General features: G+C 41.6%; 1 protein-coding gene across 10 annotated transcripts in view; it reads right to left on the bottom strand.

Moving 5' to 3' along the window:
* Nucleotides 1–20,334, bottom strand: part of MCF2L2 (MCF.2 cell line derived transforming sequence-like 2) — a 159,956-nt gene that overhangs the window by 15,974 nt on the left and 123,648 nt on the right. For 6 of the 10 annotated variants that reach the window (XM_032120169.1, XM_032120170.1, XM_032120167.1 and 3 more), the window contains 9 exons: nucleotides 20,060–20,152; nucleotides 19,457–19,549; nucleotides 17,164–17,289; nucleotides 12,937–13,158; nucleotides 11,572–11,664; nucleotides 11,089–11,167; nucleotides 7,933–8,005; nucleotides 4,752–4,861; nucleotides 784–879 (listed from right to left, as the gene is read on the bottom strand). In XM_032120169.1, the coding sequence (XP_031976060.1) occupies nucleotides 784–879; nucleotides 4,752–4,861; nucleotides 7,933–8,005; nucleotides 11,089–11,167; nucleotides 11,572–11,664; nucleotides 12,937–13,158; nucleotides 17,164–17,289; nucleotides 19,457–19,549; nucleotides 20,060–20,152 (985 nt within the window). The remainder of the gene's footprint in view (nucleotides 1–783; nucleotides 880–4,751; nucleotides 4,862–7,932; nucleotides 8,006–11,088; nucleotides 11,168–11,571; nucleotides 11,665–12,936; nucleotides 13,159–17,163; nucleotides 17,290–19,456; nucleotides 19,550–20,059; nucleotides 20,153–20,334) is intronic. The other 4 variants (XM_032120176.1, XM_032120172.1, XM_032120174.1 and 1 more) reach the window with 1 other exon arrangement.

Here is a 20,334-nt window from a genome sequence, read left to right as displayed (position 1 = left end):
CTCACTCTCTCCATCACTGCACACTAACCCTTTGTCTCACAGAAGAAATATCATTTATCAGAACAGGAGAAAAGCCACATGAAAGCAATAAAAGGATTAATTACAGTATCTTTTCAGAAAGTGATTGTAAGTAGCCATTCCATTTTATTTCTATTCACATTTCTTTCTTTCCTCTAAATTCTCTTCCTTGTAAAGCCATCACAGGAACTTGCAATGCTCTCTGTTCATGGATGTCTACTAAACATTTATGCACAAGTACTCAAAACACAGCATTTTACACAATTAAGTGGAAATAAACTCCAAATCTCCTGAATTCTGGTCCCCTGGTGTAACCACTAGGCCACAGCCAAGCAATATTTGTAAAAACAAAGACGTCCAACCAATGAATGATTTCACACATTAAAATCTCACATAGCACAACAGAGATGATACTCTTTTTCTTCAAGCCTGTAAGCTGCTGAAAGAAATTCAGTTGATCATTTAAAACCAGTTCACACTTTGACCCTTGAGATAAACTGGAAACAAATGTTATTTGCACTGTGTACCAGTAAAAGACCCAACCAGCCAACCCAGAGGTTGCCTTGCCAACATTCTGCGGGAGCAATTTTTGGTGACAGTGTCTCTGAGCAGAGGAGCCACTTGTGTGCACCAGAAAGGAGCGTTTGGGTGAGATGTGGCAGCACTTTAGGAAACAGTGAGGGATGGCACTATGGGATGGAGAGAACATTGTGGGAGTGCAGGAGACAGATGGCCTGAGACCAGATGCTGCATGGGTGATTTTACCTTTGGGTGGAGCTCTGCGGTTGGAAAGACCTTGCAATGTGAATCGCTTTCTAGCAAGCGCTGTGCGCTCAAGGTTAAGGCTGCTGGAAGCATCAACTAGGAGAGAGAGGGAGAGGGAAGAGAAATAAGGAAGGAAGGGTCAGCTGTTCAGCTTATGGGAAAGGAAAGGTTAGCACTGGATGACAACCAAAAAGAAATAAATAAGTTTTGATTCAGTTCAAGCCTGAGCAAGAGCTAATCAATTAGAAAAGTGGCATGAGGTCAGGGTAAGTAAACCAGCTGAACCAAACAGAGCCCCTGGGTTGAGTTTGGCTCGCTGAGTTTTAATGGAGAACAACAAAACAAAACCAAAGAATAACAGGTGAAGGGAGGTAGCTCTCATCAAAGGAAAATACAATTTAGCAGCAAGCTAGTGCCTTCTATTATGGAAACACATCATTGGTTGGAACAGCAAGTTGTAGGGAGAAATAAGAGAAGAAGCCTTGCAGTGCAGGACATGCAAGTGTTGTGAGCAGCCCCACTTCTGCTATCCAGCACTGGCACTGAAGAATCTGCCCTGTGGCTGGTACACCTTCAACCTTACCTGCTGAAGCCTTTCTAAAGCCTCTGAAGCTGGCAGAGAGTCATGCAATTGATCTCATGATTTTCTGGGATGTAAGGATGCCATGCCAGCAAAGCTCACATGCCAGGCTCCTGCATGAATAATCAGCCATGCTGTCTGACAGCCACCTCTGCAGAGACCAGTCACAGATGGATCAAGGTCCTGAGGCTCTGGGCTTGAAAGACACTCAGTTACTCACATTGCAGGAAACAGGTGGACCTAGATCAAACCCCCAGATCCACACATTCCTGCCAAATTGTCCATCTCCTCCTTTCTTGGTGTGGGGGCAGATAACACACAGAAGGTTTATGGCAAAGGAGCAGAAGAAAAACCATGTGTTGGGTACCTGATTCTGAGCCTTAGGATTTAGCCAATAGATTTTCCTCCTATTTATTTCATACACTGTCACATGAAAATCCTTAGAGGGACAAATGAAGACCAAAAGTACAAAGGGAACACAAAGAGACAGCGAATCCACACTGACAGACAAGCAACAGACAGACAAGCTGTGCTTCCAAAGGAAAGTGCATCCCATCACTTCCTGATTTGCAGCCAAGATAATCCAGGATCCGAGGTGCCTGCATGCACAGGTGGGTGTGAGATGAACAGATTTCAACAACACAGAAGAGTTATGTCACTGTGGTTCAGCTCCTTCTAGCCAGTGCCCAAAGCCAGCTCTGGGCCAGGCAGGTGCATCTGGCAAGGAGCTGCTCCTGAGCAGTGACTTCGGCTGTGGGGCTGCCTTTGGCTTTCAGACCGTCCGTGTTGGCCATTCTCTGCCGTGGCTGCTCCCGCTGCCAGGCAATCTTTGTACAGATATTGTAGCTTATAAAGAATCCAGAAACTGGTATATGAAGTATATTTACTTTCTGTTCTCTTAAGGCAAGAAAATTCATAGCATTTAATTATCAGAGAGTCCAACAGGGAGTACAGCAGTGCAGGTGTAGAGGAGTGGGTTCCTGTCTTAGTCCTTCAGCTCTGCAATTGTATCACTTCACTGAGGGGCCCCTTGGCATTTCACAAGTCCCCACAGCCTCTCAGCACCAGCAAAGCATTAGACACTGGTCTCTAAAGTCATGCTGTTGCCACCTGAGTTATTTCAAACCTTTTCCTTCATTCTGCAGGTACACCAAATAACCCTGGAAGCTATTTCCAAACATAGTAAGAACCAGGTCCTGATGGGCAACAGGTTGAACAAGAGCCTGCAATGCATACTTGTGGCAAAGAAAGCCAACAGCATCCTGGGCTGCATTAGGCAGAGTTGTGCCAGGGAGGTGATGCTTCCCCTCTTTTCAGCACAAGAGAGACACTCCTGCAGTGCTGTCCTGTCCTGGGCTCCTCAGGACAAGAGAGACATGGGCACAGTTGAGTAATCCAGTGAAAGGCCATGAAGATGATTAAGGGATTGTGGTAGCTGACATGAGGAGAGAGTGAAAGAGCTGTGATTGCACAGCCTGGAGAAGAAAAGGCTCAGGGGGATCTTATAAAATAAAGATGATGGAACCAGATGCTTCTCAGTGGAGATGAGAGAGGCAACAGGCACAAATTGAAATACGGGAAATTCCATTTAAAAATGTGAAAAACCCTTTTTACTGTGAAAGGGGTTAAACCTAGGACAGCATCCCCATGGCAAATTGTGGAGTTACCATCCTTGGAGCTATTCAGAACCCAACTAGGCATGGCTGCAAGCAACTTGCTGCAGCTGACCCTGCTTTGAGCAAGGCAGTCAGACAGGGGGGCCCCACAGGCTCCTGCAGGACTTGCTCCCGTTTAATTTCAAGGCAGTGACTCCACGAGTCAGGTCCACACAAAACACTGGCTTATATGTAGAAAACTCTGCCACAGGCACTTATCAATAAGAATAATGAAACTGAAATAGCTGGTCAATAGTACCCTCCCCTTCTGCACTGCAGAAAACCCCCAATATTTTAAAATAATCTGTGTTCACATTAACTACACCGATACTGGAAGCATTTTACAGGCAGTAGGTGGCACAAAAGAGACAGTTTTGGCAGAGCCCCAGGCTCTGTGCCGGGTCTTGGGACATTTTTGAGTTCAGCCCCCTGCAGAGCCCCAGCCGTAGGTGCCTCACAGGGACACAAACTCGAGTTTTGCTGGGACATCGAGAGCTGGAGAGCATTTTGCTGGCTCTGCACAGCGAGGTTTGCAGCTCAGGATGCACAGGACACCCGAATCCCCGGACAAGAACGGACTCACTGGCCAGCCCTGCAGGAGCAGCCACCCACCAGAGTATGAGGATGCTCTGGGCTGAGCCAGTGGGATCCCAGCCAGAGCCCTGAGGAGCTGCTCATGGGAAAGCAGAAGACAGAAGAATGTCAATCGGCACAGAATGTGATCCCACTTCCCACACTCTTGAGTAAGCTGGACAGTTAGGAAACATCAATGGAAATTTTTTTTTGGAAACGGGTTTATAAATTTCATAGGAAAAGCTGCTTTCCCACTTTTTTTTTAAATTTTAAAAGAAGTCTAAATGTTTTAAAAATAAAATTTTACTGGAAAAGATTTTTAAGATTGGATGTTTTAATGAAGAATGCGTACCTTTTTTTCCCCAGCATGAAAAGTTAATGCAATGAAAAATCTTTTGGTGAATAGCCTATTTTTCCAAGAGAAGATATTCCACTTTCTTTTTTACTACCTCTATTTATAAAGAGGCTGTTACTTTATGCCTCATTTGGGCATTAATTTCTTAAGACCTCACAATTTTCTTTTTTCATATTACTAGAAAATTCTTTGTTCAACATTAAGAAATACTGCCTAAAAGAGAAACTGCTGTCAAAAGATTTTCTGTTCCTGCTACTGTCAGATGAGATTCAGTTTCTTTTTAGTGTTTATTTTAACCTGTGTTGTATAGAAGATCTATTGTATTTGTGGCCTCAAATAATGGAGGAACTTTCTGTGACTGAGTGTGGGTTTATTTATTTACTGTACACCTGAGGGGAGCTGATATACACAGAGGAGCAAAAAACTCTCCTTGACTTACAGCAAAGAAATCAGTTAGCAAAGTCTGTAGAAAAAAATTTAAATTAAATATGTCTAGAAATCAACTTGACCAGGATACAGAAGGTTAAAACACAAATACTATTGTCCACTAAGTTCTACTTTTAAGAAACACAAGTTTTATAAAGAGCACTGTAAAGCATCAAAACTCAGACTTAAAAGTCCTAAACTGGTAATGCCTTTTGGGGCTCATGAATTTTCACGGTACAGTCATTCAGCTTTGCAGCATTGTTTTTTTGATGTTGGGTTAAAACAAAGTAGATTTAAAGTATCCTCATCAAACTCCAGAAATATGTGCAAATATAAAAATATTACCCTTTGGAAGCAAAAGCTCTCTCAGACCTCCTACCTCTCTTTTGTCTGGCGCTGGGACTGGAATTCCTGTTTTTGTTGTTAGATGCTTCCACATTTGATGTCTCAGATTTGTTTTCATATATACTTGATGACTTCCTGCTATACCTTGGGACAAAAGAAATACAAAAATAGTAACATTCCTGGTTAACATCTGATAAAGCACTGAGTACTAAGCATCTTTTTTTACCCTCAGACATGGAAGCCTAAGGAACAAAGTGCTGGTTTTAAAATGCTGTGTGCTATAGAAGCCTGCATCTGTGCAGGCATGTATGGTGGAAAAAAGTCATCCTGCCTCCTATCCACACCACACAGTGAGTTCATCAGAATTGAGAAGGAAAAACTGAAGAAACAAAATGGTTGTCTGGTTGTTCTTTTTACAAGTGCAGCAGATTTGAAAGGCTGGAGTGGGAAACCAGGTAAGAAAATAAAACCCCAATTTTCCATCTTTTGCAGCATAAATACATTTGTCTCCAGGAGAGAAATGGATACTGGATGGTCACAAAGAGGTCATACCATGCATAGAGCAACCTATGAGTTCTGTTGACTTCCCCAACTTCTGTTTCTTCTGCTCTTTGGAAACATGAATCCCAGTGGGATATCCCTGTCTGCAGCTGAGTCACAAATGAGAGGATCCACCTCCACAGATCTGCCCTGGTACTGGCCTTGGGTCTGTAATGGGAAGGATGGCCCTGCCCCAGGTTTGTAGGACATTCAAGCTGCAAGGTTTGAACGAGTTTCTCATCCTCATTGTTTTGCAAATGTCTGGTGGTTTAATCTGGGTGTTTGACTGTTATCTTTGGCAGATTGCTCCACATAAACCATTGTATCTACGCATTTGAAATACTCCTTGTCAAAGCGCTTGTTATTGACATGTATCAGCAATTCAACTGCTGCTGACAACACAGGAACTGCTACACTTAACATTCACAGGGTTTGTTCTGCTGTAAGGCAAGGTCCAAGATATCATTAAAAACATAAAAACATTTTAAATACTAGAGATCTGTAAATACCTTTTCTAAATAAAAGGCAGTCCAGGACTCATTGTTTTGCATTTGAACTTCTGACCTGTTTCTGGTGGAACCTTAGCAAGGTCTCTGTTACCTCCTGTACTAAATCAAAATGTGATTTCTCAGCCTAATGTCAGGTACAAAATTGGGCTCAAAATAAATACGGGAACAAATCCAAAGTGCACACACATTTCCTTATTCTTTTTCCTCTGTTCCTTCCCAGCTAGGCTGGGATAACTGTGAAACATGCAGCTGACAGAGTTAAAGATTTACAGCTGTGAGAAAGACACCAAGAAAACACACAAGCTTTTCTGAAACAGCATTTGCAGCCAAATTCCAAGAGTTTGTATTTATCCATGTTCACAGGATATTTTTACATGGATGTATGACTGCATCAGTCATTTCCAACAAAACATAGTTAAGCAGTTAGAACAATAGACTATTTGAGTTTCATATTTTAAATAGATTAGAAAACAATACAAAGGGATCATTTCATTATCAATGAAATGCAGCAGCCATCCCTTGAGAGATACAGAAGCAATAGATGCCACAGGGCATCTCATTTTAGGGTTAAACAGTGAACTTTGCGGAAGAATTTGGAGAGAGAGAATTGAAATAGACTGAACAGGACTTAAGGACACTCCATAACTGCCTGTATTAAGGACACTGGCTCTAAGTGTCCCTTTTGCCAACACCTCAGCTCCAATCCCGAGTCAGGATCAGAGCTCATGGAACCTCATGGAATTGCAGTCCCAAGTGATGTGGTGGCATGCAAACAGTAAAAGGGATAGTCTTTGTCATGGACCAGATACAGCCTGGGGAGGGGAAAGCATGCTGCGAACAGATTTCCCCAGTGTCACAGCAGAGGTTTGACAATTCCCAACAAACAGTAGAGTCACTGTCACACATGGGCAACCCACGAGGAGGTGTCTGTTGGGTAGGTGACATGGCAATGATTAATTAGCCTCCATCTGCTGGCAGAGCACTGATGATGCTGGCTGCTCTTTAGCAATGCTGTCTCCACTGGCCTCTCACAACTGGGGCTGCTTGTTCACGTCAGTCACAAGCACAGACTGTGCCACATGGTGGCTTTTGCAGTCCAGCCTCTTCCTTCCCCTCCTTGCCTCCACCCAGCATCCCCAAACAGGCTGCAGAATGGGCTCCCCAGTCTGAGGAATTCTGGATCCACCATTTCACATCAACTACTGCAAAGCCAGCTTGGTGCTGCAGTTGCCCTGCCCTTGCTTCTCTTGGGGACACATATTACAGATAATGGGACACCCTGAAGTTGGCCATTCATCACTGCCCAGAGCATTGTTCGTTCATGAAGACTCACTGTATTCTTCCTGTTCCTATAATAACCAGCATCTAGAGCAGGAGCATCTGACCTATCCTTTTCTGGCAGCTGGCCAGAGTGAGGACAGCACTTCATTTTTCCTTTGGTGTAATCCACTTAGGACAAATAGCTGATCACATGGCCTTTCTTCCTGGAGTTAATTTTTTCTGTTGACATATTTTGTCTATAATTTCTGCTCTGGAAAATCTCACTTTAAGAGCCTTTTAAGAAGGGCACATATCTGGATTCTTCTGAAACATTTTTGTGATTGCACTTCATATATTACTGGAATAATTTTCTCCTATCCCCAAGGTGGTTCTGCTGAAAGATTTCTACCCTTGAACCCTAAACGAAGCAATTTAACCAAGCCTAGAGAACATATGGTGCAGGATTAATAGCACTACATCTGTTTAATATCTCTTGCATTGAGTTGTACCACTCTCAAAGGCTGGCTGTTACCCAGGATCTCCTGTTTTGGTTGCTAAAATTTTACAGTGATATCCCATGCCAACTTACATTACACTTGCCCAGCAACTGGGTCATTACAAAATTTGCTGACAGCTCCTTTTAACATCCTGGAAATGTTCCAATACATTTTGTCTAAACTTGAGCTAATATTTGAAATGAATTCTGCATTGTGATATTAGTTTTCTCTTGAGCAAACCTTTTATCTATATTTGTACATCTTTAAAGAATTTGAAGACAATTAAGTAAATTCATACCCAGGAAGCTAAACACAAAAATTTAAGGAGAAAATTTAAGAATTTATGTGCTGAAAAAGCACAAAGGCAAGACAAAACATGGCCCTGATATGCCATGGCAGCTGTGGTTACCTGCTTGCATTGGAGGAATCCATTGGTGCATGATACACACTCTCAGTGATTCTTTGGTGCAGTTGACTTGCTTCTGTTAAAGACAAAGTAAAGAATAAATTGTTCCAGATTGTGTAAGTTGCTTCTGTGTTTATGTAGAAGGTGGGAGAGAGAAATAGGAGAGGAGGGATTTTGACTGCCAGTGCAATCAAAATGGAATGCTTGTACTTGAAGAGAAAGTCATATGAGGATCTTAATGAAACATTTTAGCTCACCAAACAACTCTTCTACTCATATTTTCACCTCAGAAGAGATTTCTTCCCATCCTACCTTCTCTTTCCTCTGTACCTCTTCCTAGCTAACTGCATGATATGGATCTAAAGAATGGACATAATGGCCTTTTTCCCAGAATACAAGTTTTGTGGCTCACAGCTTTTTCTGGATTTAGCAACACATGTCCATCTGTGCTTTTGCATACTCAGCCACATAGCAGAATATATCCCCATCTCTGCAGAATGGTTTTGCTCAGCATCCTGGACAAACAGTAATCAGAAAATGTTATTCATATGCTGCTTGTTCACTCTTTTTGCAGGCCTGCAAGGTAGCAACAGACTTGCACTTTGTCCAGTAAATGCTGAGTGAAGAAAAATTATAAGAAAGTTGCTCACAGCCTGGATTTCAGGGCCAGGAGAGTCAGACACTGAGAAGTGAGGAAGCAATGGAAGGAGCTGCTTTCAAACTCATCCCCGGGCTATTTCACTCTGAAAGAAGATGAGCCTCCTATCAATGAAGAGAAGTGACAAGGAGACCGAGGCAGCACTGAAAGATTAAACTCAAGTCCTTTGCTGGTGGGGTAGAAATGTGCACACTGAGTAGGGAGTCGGAAGTAGCTCCATTCCTGGGTTTGGCAACTGATCCACAGCCTTACACAAATCCCTTAAGCTGCATCAGTAATTCCTTTGCCTGTAAGAGACAGCTACGTTCTTTGGGATTGATGGATCAAGGTGTTGCCCAAAGCCTCGTTAGCATTCCATGCTCACTGCAGTGTGTGACAGGGCTGGGTACACACCGAGCATTTGGACACGAGTGACCCATGTGTTCAACTATTTATCACATACCTGTAGCCACCTTCTCTGCCCCTCACTCATTCATCTCAGCTGGTTCCTTCCAACATTCCAACCCCCTGTGCAACTCCTAACAACAGTCGTTAAAAGCAGCCAGTCAAACAAGTATATCCCTCTTCCTTCTCCCACTGCAATGCACAGTTGTAAAAATATCCAGTCTTGGATTAAGGACTCTTCTTTTGTGAGTCATTAGAAATAGAAACTTTAAAACCACAGGACAAAGCATGTGCTTCCTGACATCCATTTTTTAATAAGGAGTTTGATTCATGTGATCGTGTGGGAAGAGTTACAATATCATGAGAGATACAATTTATACCCTCTGACTGTTGTTCTGCTAGATTGAGAGCAAAGGGAAGCTTGAGTTTACTCACAGAGTAGGATGAAAGTCATCCTTGGAGGTTCTTGAGACCAGACTAAATAAAGTCTTGAGTAACCTTGTTTGAGCAATAACTGACTCTGCTCTGAGCAGGACCTTGGACTGTCATGTCCTGAGGTCCCTTGAAATCTGAAATATTCTAGAATTGTATGATCTTGGGACAAAACAACAAAGAACATCAAAATAAAAATGCTTTAAAAAACTTCCAGTGTTGATTCCTGTGTAGTTTTCTCTGGAAAATGCAAAGTAGCTCTAGCTAATAGGTCCTGTATGCTATAGAGATTTCACAAATGCTCATCTGGATGACATACAAGCTTCATTTCCTTTGCCTAGAAACACAAATGGAGGACTAGCACTCTATCCTATTAAATATGTACATTTTCTCCATTAGCAACTCTTCTGCGGTAGCCTGAGGAACACCAGCTTTTATACTTCAGAAGCAAATATTACAAACCATATCAGAAAGCCTCTAGATCCGGTCCTGAAACTACACTAACAAGAATCTTGAGGTCTTTCCTCAGCAGTTCCTGATGAACTGATCACAGTAAAATTCAGAATAAAAAGGGAAAAGGATAAAGACAAGATCAGTAACAAAAGACCAGAGTAGTAAACATTGTAAATAAGTGTATTGTTATGGGTTGGATTCAATTGCTAAGGCTGATGTTCATAATTGTTTCCTTCTACCTAAGGAGGCTGTAAGAACACATTGTCTTTGTGAAACAGACAGTTAAAATAGAGGTGAGCTCTAAAGTTAAAGCACAGACACAGGTTTCCACTTTGGACAAAGTCTGCTTAGGAATTTGAAGGATGTGGGTGGAGACCTTGCTTTAAAGAGAGATGAGTATATGAGAGAAGCAGAAAGACAGACCAAGGTGAGAAGCAATGCCAAGATCCAGGAAAAGTCTGTATTGGACACAGCTGTGGGGCTTTTTGTCCTAAGAGAATAAATAGAATATCATCTATGATAGCTATCATCACTGTGTTCCTTTACTGTCTGAAATAACCTGACTGAATTTTGTCTGTTGGGGATTCAATATCTTATATAAAAAGGGTGTCATTATCTTAGCTAATTATGAAGCTTCAGTCATTCACGGTGTTGAACAAGTCACAAACCACCTTCATAGTGACATCTCTGTAAGAGAGGGAAAGGCCATTGACCATGTTTTACAGGAGGTCACTAAGATGGAAAGATGGGACAGCTTACATTTAGAATAGAAGGTGGGTGACTAGACTTAAAACAAAACAAAACCCCTCAAACCCCCCACAAAAACACTAGGACAGGGGAGCAATTCCTGTGTCCAGTCACAGATGTTGAAGGAGACCTTTTGATCCAGGTCTTGTGAGCAGGCCCAGAGTGCAGACTGGGACCTCATCTCCTCATATACTGATGTAAATGGATACTTCTAGAATTGTGGTTTGAGGGAGAAAACAGAGGAAAACCATGTTCCTTGGACTAACTGTGAATGGAATAGTTATCCATGTCATTTATAAAATTGCAAGAAGTTTTCTTTGATCAGGACATGGCTTTAAATCCCAGCAGTGCTGCAACTGCCCAGCTGGTCCTTGCTGGCTTCACTGGTGGTACTGGCTGGCACTGTAACCTGTCCCAGCCCCATGTTGCCACACACAGCTCCAGAAGGAAGCACACATTCCCAGCTGCTGCTCTGTGAGCCCTACCTCTGCATGCTTCCAGCTGTCCTGTCAGGACTTTGCGAATCTCTGAAATCCAGGTGTTTTTCAGCTCAACAGAAGATGCCTGAGAACAAAAGAGGACAAGGCAAAGCAGATCCAGTTAAAACACGCTGCCAATCACTGGGCTGCCCTGACCTACACTGGCTCTCAGTTTTGCCAAGGATTGGAACACTGTGGTCATCTTCAAGCAAAGCAGAGGACGCTCCTCCAGATGGAAAAGTTACCATGACTCTAAGGTCCCGTCCTTGCATTTCTGTCCAGAATTCCAAGAAATTTCCCATTACTTTATTTCTTCTTTTAGCCAAAATCATGACCATATTCATAATAAATTGGCTGTTTCAGTGCCTACACAACAATGAAGCTTTCAATGGGTATTGTTTCTGGAGTGTACAGGACAGTGAACATTCTTTAAGAACAATTCAATTGAAAGGAAGTAGAGCCCTTGGAAACAAAAAGGATTGTCATTACCTGAATGATATAGACTTCTTCTCTGCCATTATACCAGATCTCAAACTTCTTGTTATCCCCTTTTACATTTTCTGTAATGCCCACAGTGCTCATCTGTTTCAAAATAGAAAAGAAGGAGCTGGAATCTAGAAAACATCAGTAGTCTTTAAACTTGATTCTCTGAGAAGCAGTTTTAAAAGGCTGCATTCACTTCTGACACTTTAGGGAGTCATTAAAAGTAAAATTCAGAGCATGTTATTTCTCAATATCTAATTTGTCATTCATCTTTTTGATTGCTAAAGGGAAAAAGAATGTTTAAATTAACCCAAGCTAATGTCTGATCATGAATTTATCCTCTTTTTTTTTTTATTATTACTTGATCTGTGGATCAGTTTTCAACCCCATCCTGGCCTTTGTTCACCTTGACAAATTTTCAGTTTTAGGAAGACTGTTTTTTCACTTGCCATCATTGATCTGTTGAGGTGGAAGAGAAAGAGGGTTGGAATAGGGCTTTGTGAGATTTAATGACCAATCTGCAAATCCAGACAACACAAAAAAATCTGAAGAAAATAATTCTAGATTTCTTAAATGAAAAATTCTTAATCACAATTTTGAAGTTCAGCTGCTACTAACCAGCTTCTAATCTTCTTCCTGTATTTGTTCATGCCTCTTGTTCTCATTCACCTCAGCAATAATTCAAAGATTTAGACAGTGTTATGCCACCATTCCTTCTATCTCTACATAAAGAAACTTGAAATGTTGATATGAATTGGTCCAAGCCTTGAACCAGGTTCTGCTACAGTTCCTGTCTGGGTACTCTGTAATAAGTTTGGAACATTACACTTGATGATCCATGTGAGCAGGCTAAAGCCACAAGTGTCACACCAATGTGCTTAGAGGGAAAACGTGGCCTACTTGTGGTACCCACCTTAAAATGTCCTGGCTCATACCTGGAAATTTTGCTCTTGCAAGTAAAAGGGTACTTCTACTGCACTGATTCATCCGTAGCTATGACTGTCACAGAATATGTTTGCTCAACAGTGTCAACAGTAAAACTTGCAATAGAATTGCACTAGGAGGATACCCATAGGCAGAACAATGAGAGATGCAGGTCCATTTAGTCTGGCTTCTCTTTATAGGATGCTGGGCAAGAATACACAAGGTGCCCCTTTGTACCAAGCTGCAAAGAACAAGGTTCACTTCTGAGCTGCAGGACATATGGCTTGGTCTGTCTCCAACCCAAAACTAAACGGGAGCTGTCATTTATTCAGGGGTGCAAGACAGCTCCAGATATGTGCACCTTCTTCAAATCTGCTCATGGAAACATCCTCATCTCATGAGGACACCAGATTTATTTCCCTCCCCCACCATTACTGCATTTATTACCTTTAATGAATTTTTAAAGCTGTATGAAGCTGTCTTCTCATGACCATCAGTGTTCTCCTCCCGTTTCTTGCAGAAAAGGAGCATCTTTGTATAGAGGAAGAGGTGTCTCTGCATTGGTTTGAATCTAGCCAAATCCTTCACCTTGTTGTGCCCCTTCTTGTGGTCAGTCCATACATTGAAGGAACCCTGCATCAACAGCTTGCCAAGCTCACTGACATCCCCCTAGCAGGCAAGAAAAAGAGAGAGCATACATCACATTCAAACTAGGGTAGTCCCAGGCACAGTTCATTCCTCTGGTGATGCTTAAGATTCCAGGCAGAGGCATCCCTTGTGTTGGAGAGTGCACATGTCCCCTTGCTAAACCTGTGTGGTTTCCTCCTACAACCATCAATTCACTGATTTCCATGTCTATAATTCCCAGTTTGTCTCCCCACTCACAGCTAGCATCTAAGATATGTCTCAGGATCTCTTTGGATGTGACACACAGGCTGGCCCCTCTGGTGACCTCAGAGGAAGCTTCCTTCTGACAACCCAGGTTTCAAGGCTCCTGACTCCCAAGGCAGTAGGAAGGCCCAGTGCAATCCAGTACCCAAACAAAGGCTTTGACTCTGGAAGATCTAGTTTCAGTTTCCACTCTGGTACAAGCTTCCTCCATCCCTGGGCAAAACCTTGAAAGATCTTAGATGCCTGAAGTCACGGATCAGTGCCTAGAGGTATGCAGGTATGTAATTCCCTCCCATTTCAAAATAGTCTTTACAAGCTTTGTCAATAGTTTCTTGGCTCACCATCGGCAAACTACGCACTGCTGCACAGCCCTGGGCAAAGAGGGAATGAATGCACCACAGAGCCATGAAAGTACCTCAGGGAGAGTGAAATTAGGCAGGAACCAGACCTTTCTAAGTTAAAGCTCTTGTCTGAAGACCACTGATGGGTAAATACTTCACCTGATATAAATATTTAGCTCAGATGCCACCAGAACTGTTCTGTGTTTAGAGTGGAGCAATATGTGGATATAGGACATGGCAACATCTATATGATAATGGGATTCAACAAATAATGATAATCATAATTATCTTAACAGCATATTTTCCTAGGAGCACTTTGTATAATAAGTTGAGGGAATAAGCCCAGTGCATTATTAAAGTACTTATTTTCAACATTTGCATGCTCTGTTGATTATAAGGTGAAGATGTTGGCTCCAAGTGGGAATGTCTAATTTCTTATACTAAGAATTGCAACCTGTTCTCCCTCTCACTCCCCCTCCTCTACCCTACATTCAACTGCAAAACCAGAGCTTTATTACTTTTCCACTCTATATCCGGATATTATTAGACTCTCCAAAACATTCAGAAAACCTCAGCAATTTAGATAAGTCTGTCATCTCTAATATATAGAGTTGGATCTTTGTGCATACAGGACTGTGGGTGTTTGCATTTATATGTGCATGTAGCTATGAACTGCAAGCACGTGAAAAGCACATTGATATGCAAAACTAAATTAAAAAAAAAAAAAACAAACCATACTTTCTACATAATTCTGACAATGGAGAGAGAGGCTCCTGTCACTCCAGGCACTGTTAAATACTGAGATCCAGAAGCTCAGTTCAACTCTTGTGATAGGTCTGTCTCGCCAACCTTGAATCTGGGATTGGGATAATAGTGAGTGAAGTGGGAGGCTGCCACTGCAGAGAGAAAAAGAGACAGGGATGGCAGTCTGCAGCAATCCCACAGGAGACTTTGAATATCAGCCCACAAACACTGGACTCTCTTCAGTATAGGCAGCAAACAGGAGGACACTGTTTCTGGTAATTTCTGCTAGTGGACAGCAATCTTTTATCCTAAAGGAAGTTTATTTAAAGTGGAGGATTTGATCACTCTCTCAAATATAATCAATCATTCTCTGTTAGAACAATACACAGTATCCCATGTTTATGGAAGATGAGAGATCCATATGATAATTTATAAGAATCTCTCATCATAACTCATGGACAAACTACTCAGGCCAGGTTGTGTACAAATGTTAGGATGATAGTAGGAAGCACATCTAAGACTTCTGCTCTCCACATTTTATCCTGCTTTTTTTTTGTGGTTTTGCCTAAAAATAAAAAAAAAAAAAAAACCACCAAACCAACCCCAGACCTACATATTAGCAATTTGTTACACAAGAGTTCAGCTCCTCAAATCTGCATGTGCCGAAGTCCAAAAAACAGAATATCCTCTGCAATTAGGAGCATTCATCAGCTATCACAAAACCTGCTTCCCTACTGGCATAATATCCCTCTCTGAAAGGTTTTCCAGGCAAGTATTTCTATTATGGCTGTGTGGGAAAGACTCCACAAGGTGGGGTGTGGTTTCATCAGCTATGGGAGGTGTTCACTTGCCACCACAACTGAGCACCTGGGACAGGTAGAACAGGGAGAAGAAATTGTTGGGTGATTCACACTTTCACCCTATTCAATAATCATGTAACAAACCATCTCGAGAATGCTGTCAGCACTGGGCTAAACAGTGGCCTTGTCCCACTGTGCCATGCTTTCCAGTTCAGCTAAGAAAGCAGAGGCCAAAGTCTAGTCCTTGGAGCTACTATCTGGCATTCATGAAAGGCTGGAAAATTCAAAAGTAAAATTTGAAAAGGTACAGGAATGTTCTGTTGAATTCCTGAGTACAAAACTACACACACTCTAAAGCAAGGAATAGACAAAAGGATGACCTCAACATTTATATGGACAGGAATCTGGATAAATCCCCTCTGCTGAGGATAATACTTCACCTTTCTTGGAGAAACTCTTCTTCCCATCCCTTTACAGAACTCTTTTCAAAACAAATTTTATGCTAAATTGCTGTAACTACATACATTTAAACTGAGAAACACAGGAGGAAAGCTACCTTTCTCTTTGGGAAAGAGTAAGAAACAGTGCAAACTGGAGAGGTGAAAGGTGTGCTGCATCCATGAGCTTCCCGTGCCCATGTTGACTGGTTCAATTCTGCAATAATGATATACAGGCTCTAAAGAGTTCTTCTAAAATGAATCTCTGAGGCCCTCAGATTTAGCCATGACCACGATGGATAAAGTATACGCTGCTTTATTTAAATTTGTCATGTTTGGGAGATCTAAGATTACATTTATGACCTGTGGTGTTTCTCTGATCCACAATCACCACACCTATTCAGTGTTTGCCAGCGCAGTGAGGTGGCCACTGCTTCACCTTCTACTCAGTACAGCTACTGCAGGAAGAACTCACTTTCTCATCCCAAATGTAATGCACAGTCCACAGGAGCATCTCCAGCTGTGTGCAAGCAGTTAAATGAGCAAGCAGTGAAATTTATTTATAAAATCATGTTGACAGCAGGCATGGGTTCCTCAGCTACCAGATGCACTTGCACTAAAGAGAACTATAGAAATCAAAACTCCTGAGGTCACTCCCATCCTGAAAACCAGGATAACTCTTCCCACCCAGACATTGTCTGTATAGACCCCAGCACCTTCTCAGGAAGTCAGATTCCGCACAAAATAGTTTTTCTGGGTTAAAGCCTGTTACTCTGATGTAACAATTCTTTGAAGAATTCTCAGTATATTGTTTCTTTCTTGATATTTTCACCCTGCAGCTATTTCAAAATCAGCAACCACATGATTCTCAGGCCTCATTTTGCCAGGCCTGTTTCTCCTTTACGTGTCAATCACTTCCACTTTGCACATAAGGGCTCATTTCACATAGTTCTTGAAAGTCATATGACTTCAGTGGAGCTTCTGCAGAGATATATATTTGTGCCCTTTGATTTGTACCGTGGTTGCTATTTCACAGTTCAGATAACAAGTTTGCCAGTTACTGGCATGGATTCCATTACCCACTTCAAATGGAAGCCAAATTTTCCTCCCTAAGTGCAAAAGATTTGAAAACACTTGAGTTGCACTGCAGTCACAGTTTCGGCAAATTTCTTAAGTTAGTTCTGCCACACTTGCACCTCTCACCTACAAATGAGTTTTGGGTGCAGTTACTCAAAAGGCCTGCATTTGCCCCGCTATGTCCCCGAATTCACACCCCACCTCCACATGACAGGTGTGCTGAGATGTATTTTTGGTCATCACAACACACCACTGAGTGGCATCCTTCAGGAATGTGGCACAGGCTCCTGCAAAGCACAGTATCAGCCACGGGCACAGCATGATCAGTGACGACAGGAATATGGGATGGCTCAAGACAAGAGTAGGAGCAGCACCAGCAATTACCTCATATCCTGTGATTGCTATCTGGTGCATGGAATCATTTACTGATTTGATGATATCAAGCATGGTGGCCAGGGCTTCTTCCAATTCAGCAGTACCTTCTGAATTCTTGCTGCACTTCAGCATTTCCTGATTAAAAAAAGATATGGGAGCTACTTGAGAACTTCTTATACCAGAAGACACCGTAAAATGATCCTCCCTGGAATTTGGGCTGCATAGACAAAGTAGCAGAACTACACAAAAACAAAAGAGGAACAAAAAACCCCAAACAAAACCAAACATGACATTCACCAGGGTGGTCATTTAGGACACGCATTTTGATCTTTTGAACATTTTCAAGTTTTAAGGGTTCATTTAAGATGAGACAGGACCATTCTGACACATTTACAATGAACTCCTTGCATGTCATAGAATTACACCCAGCAGCTTTTTTCTTTGCATCTGCTAGAAAAGGAACTCAATATAATCATTTCAGGTGTTAGAGAATTCCCCATTTTCCTTTGCAATTAGTTCCACAAGGTACTTACTACCACTGTTAAAAACATGAATTAATTTCTAGTCTAAATTTGGCAGGTTTGACAGTCCACATTTTGAGTTTGGAAATATTTTAGTCCAAAAACTGAGGCACTTGTGTTCCTGTAAAATAGGGCTGCAAAAAGGTAGTTCCTGCAAACCCCAAGCAGCAGCAGTCTCTCCTCAAGTGCTTGGGTAACCAAGGACTAGAAGGTAAAAGCAGGATGCACTCTTATAGTACCTGCTGCACATTTTCTAGGATGAGGATGTATCTCTGTACAGTGGGCACGCTGCTTTTATCAGCATGAGCATATTAGCTAAACTACTGAAACCAGAGGGTTGCAGTAATTGTGACCCAAAATTCAAATCCAGTCTGCCCACCATTCAAGGCACACAGCTTCTTAAGCACTTGTTTGTTACCAATTTTTCACTGGTTTCCATTTTTCTACACTTTTAAATGCCCCTGCAGCCAGGGAAGGAGTGCACCATCTTCACAGGTCTCATAAACCCCGACAAACTAAATGCCAGTGCCAATGTGTTATTGCTAAATATGAAACTGGTCTGACCAGCTTCAAACCCCAATGGCTGAGACCTGTTCTGCTTGAGAATTTTACTCCTTGATCTAATCTTGGGTTTATTTACAGTCATATTTCAAATTAAAAGTAAAATCTGGTTTACTCTTGCTTTCCTGGAGACACTGACATTTTTTCCCCTCTCACAGAACAGTTTCAAGAAATAGAGTTCAAATTTATTTCTGGACTATACTGATGTAAATCTACTGCAATCAGTGAAGCTGCATCCTTGTCAATATCCCTGTTCAATACTTGGATTCTATAGTTTTATATGAAGTCAAGAAGCAGTTCACAGAAATACTGTACAAGAATGGCCAACCAGGTCCTCCCATGGCTCATACTGGCACAATTTGAGCAGTACCATGGTAGTTATTAGCAAGTTAAATGGCAGCCTAAAATCTTCATTGCAAATTTCATGACAGTACACAACCCAGAGGCTTGAGAACAGCATGTAATTCACCTTCATGACCTTCCCACAGGAAAAGTCAGTGAGTATTGTTTTTGAGAACCAAGGAAATGGAGACAGAAATTTAAGCCACCACCTTAAAAAGAAAAAAAAAAAAAAAAAAAAAAAAAAAAAGTCACTGTTTTGAGTGTATATATTTCCTATTGCCCAGTTCAGACCAGAATTTCAAGCGTGGACCACTCATGGTTCCAGCCAAATCAAGAGGGAAGTTCACATATTCACCCTGTGGAAAAGTTGCAGAAAAAGAAGCAGCAAAAGGGAGTGGCTCCCTCTGAAAGGTTTGAGTCACAACCATGGGAAAATATCAGTTCAGAGAGCTGAAAGTTTTTTAAACAGGGACAGATGTTAGAGACAGGATTTAAGGCATCAGTTCCTGTTTTCAAATTGTAACACTATATACTGATCCAATAAAGCCAAGCTCAATTTCTGTTTAAAGATAAATAAAACAATAAGTAAGACAATAAAATACTTACAATGTAAAATACCTTGCTTTATATAGAGAGCTATGCATATAATAGTATGCCATTACTTAGTATATAAGTACTGCTAACTAATAGCAATTCCCAATCTAAAAGACAAGTCCCTGTACAAGACTGTTCCCTACCATTTTACAACTAAAAAAATGCAGAGTATTTGCTGAAGAACTGAGCAAGGATTTATTTCCAGGTAGTCCTGGCTGATACGCAACTCTGGAAGTAAAACAAGCTGTACATTGGAATTTTTTGCACTGTCATGGAGAGCTTACCTTTAGCAGCAGCTGGTACTTGGTGATTCTCTGAACTGGCTTTAAGAGATAAGCATCAAGTGAGAGCTTATGATCCAATTTACGCTGACATTCCTGTAGGAGACAACACGGAAGAAAAATACAATTGTTTCCTGAAACACAGGCAAGACACCAAGGTCATTATCATTTGACAATCTGAAGATTATATGTCTGTGAATTAATTGAGAGAGACATTTGTTCCATCTGCATAGGAATTTCCAGGTTACTTATGCCACAGTGAAAATATATCTAAACAAGAGCTAATGTTTAGGTTCAACTTGGTGTCGAAATCTGGCATTCCCTGCTGATGAGATTACAATCAGCTGGGGTTTGCAAAGAATCCAGCACTTGTTTGGTGTGGGTATAGCCTGCAGAGCCAGGCTCTGGTCCAGGAAATCTACTTACTGCTCTACCTACCCAGGCTCCTGTAGAGAACACCTTGACACTCACTGGGCACCTGCCATCAGTATAAGAAGCATGCAGAAAAGCCTGGGTATTACTCTAGGGTTTCTAAAGAATAAAGGAGATACAGAAGGAAAACAAGCTTTGAGGGTCTTGAACTGCTAGTCTGCAGTGAAATTTCACCTGAAAAAAGATGCTGTCTCCACACTGTCTCCAGAGAGCTTCAGACCTTGGTTTGTTCTGACAGTACTTTTCATATATTTGGAGGTCCTCCTTCTGCAAGACAAAAAGAGTTTAGATAAGGAAAGGGAAAAGAATCCAGAGAGCATCCTTCTTGAATCACACTTTTTCTTACTTTCCATCCTAAGACATGAAGTAATTATTACATGCGAATAACTCTGTATGTAAAAGCATACTGAAACCACCAAGTTGCTTTTTATTTCTGATTACATTAAATA

The sequence above is a fragment of the Corvus moneduloides genome, chromosome 10 (genome assembly GCF_009650955.1).
Source record: "Corvus moneduloides isolate bCorMon1 chromosome 10, bCorMon1.pri, whole genome shotgun sequence".
Lineage (NCBI taxonomy): Eukaryota > Metazoa > Chordata > Aves > Passeriformes > Corvidae > Corvus > Corvus moneduloides.
Note: the sequence above shows the minus strand (reverse complement) of the source record. Positions and strands in the feature narration are given on the sequence as shown.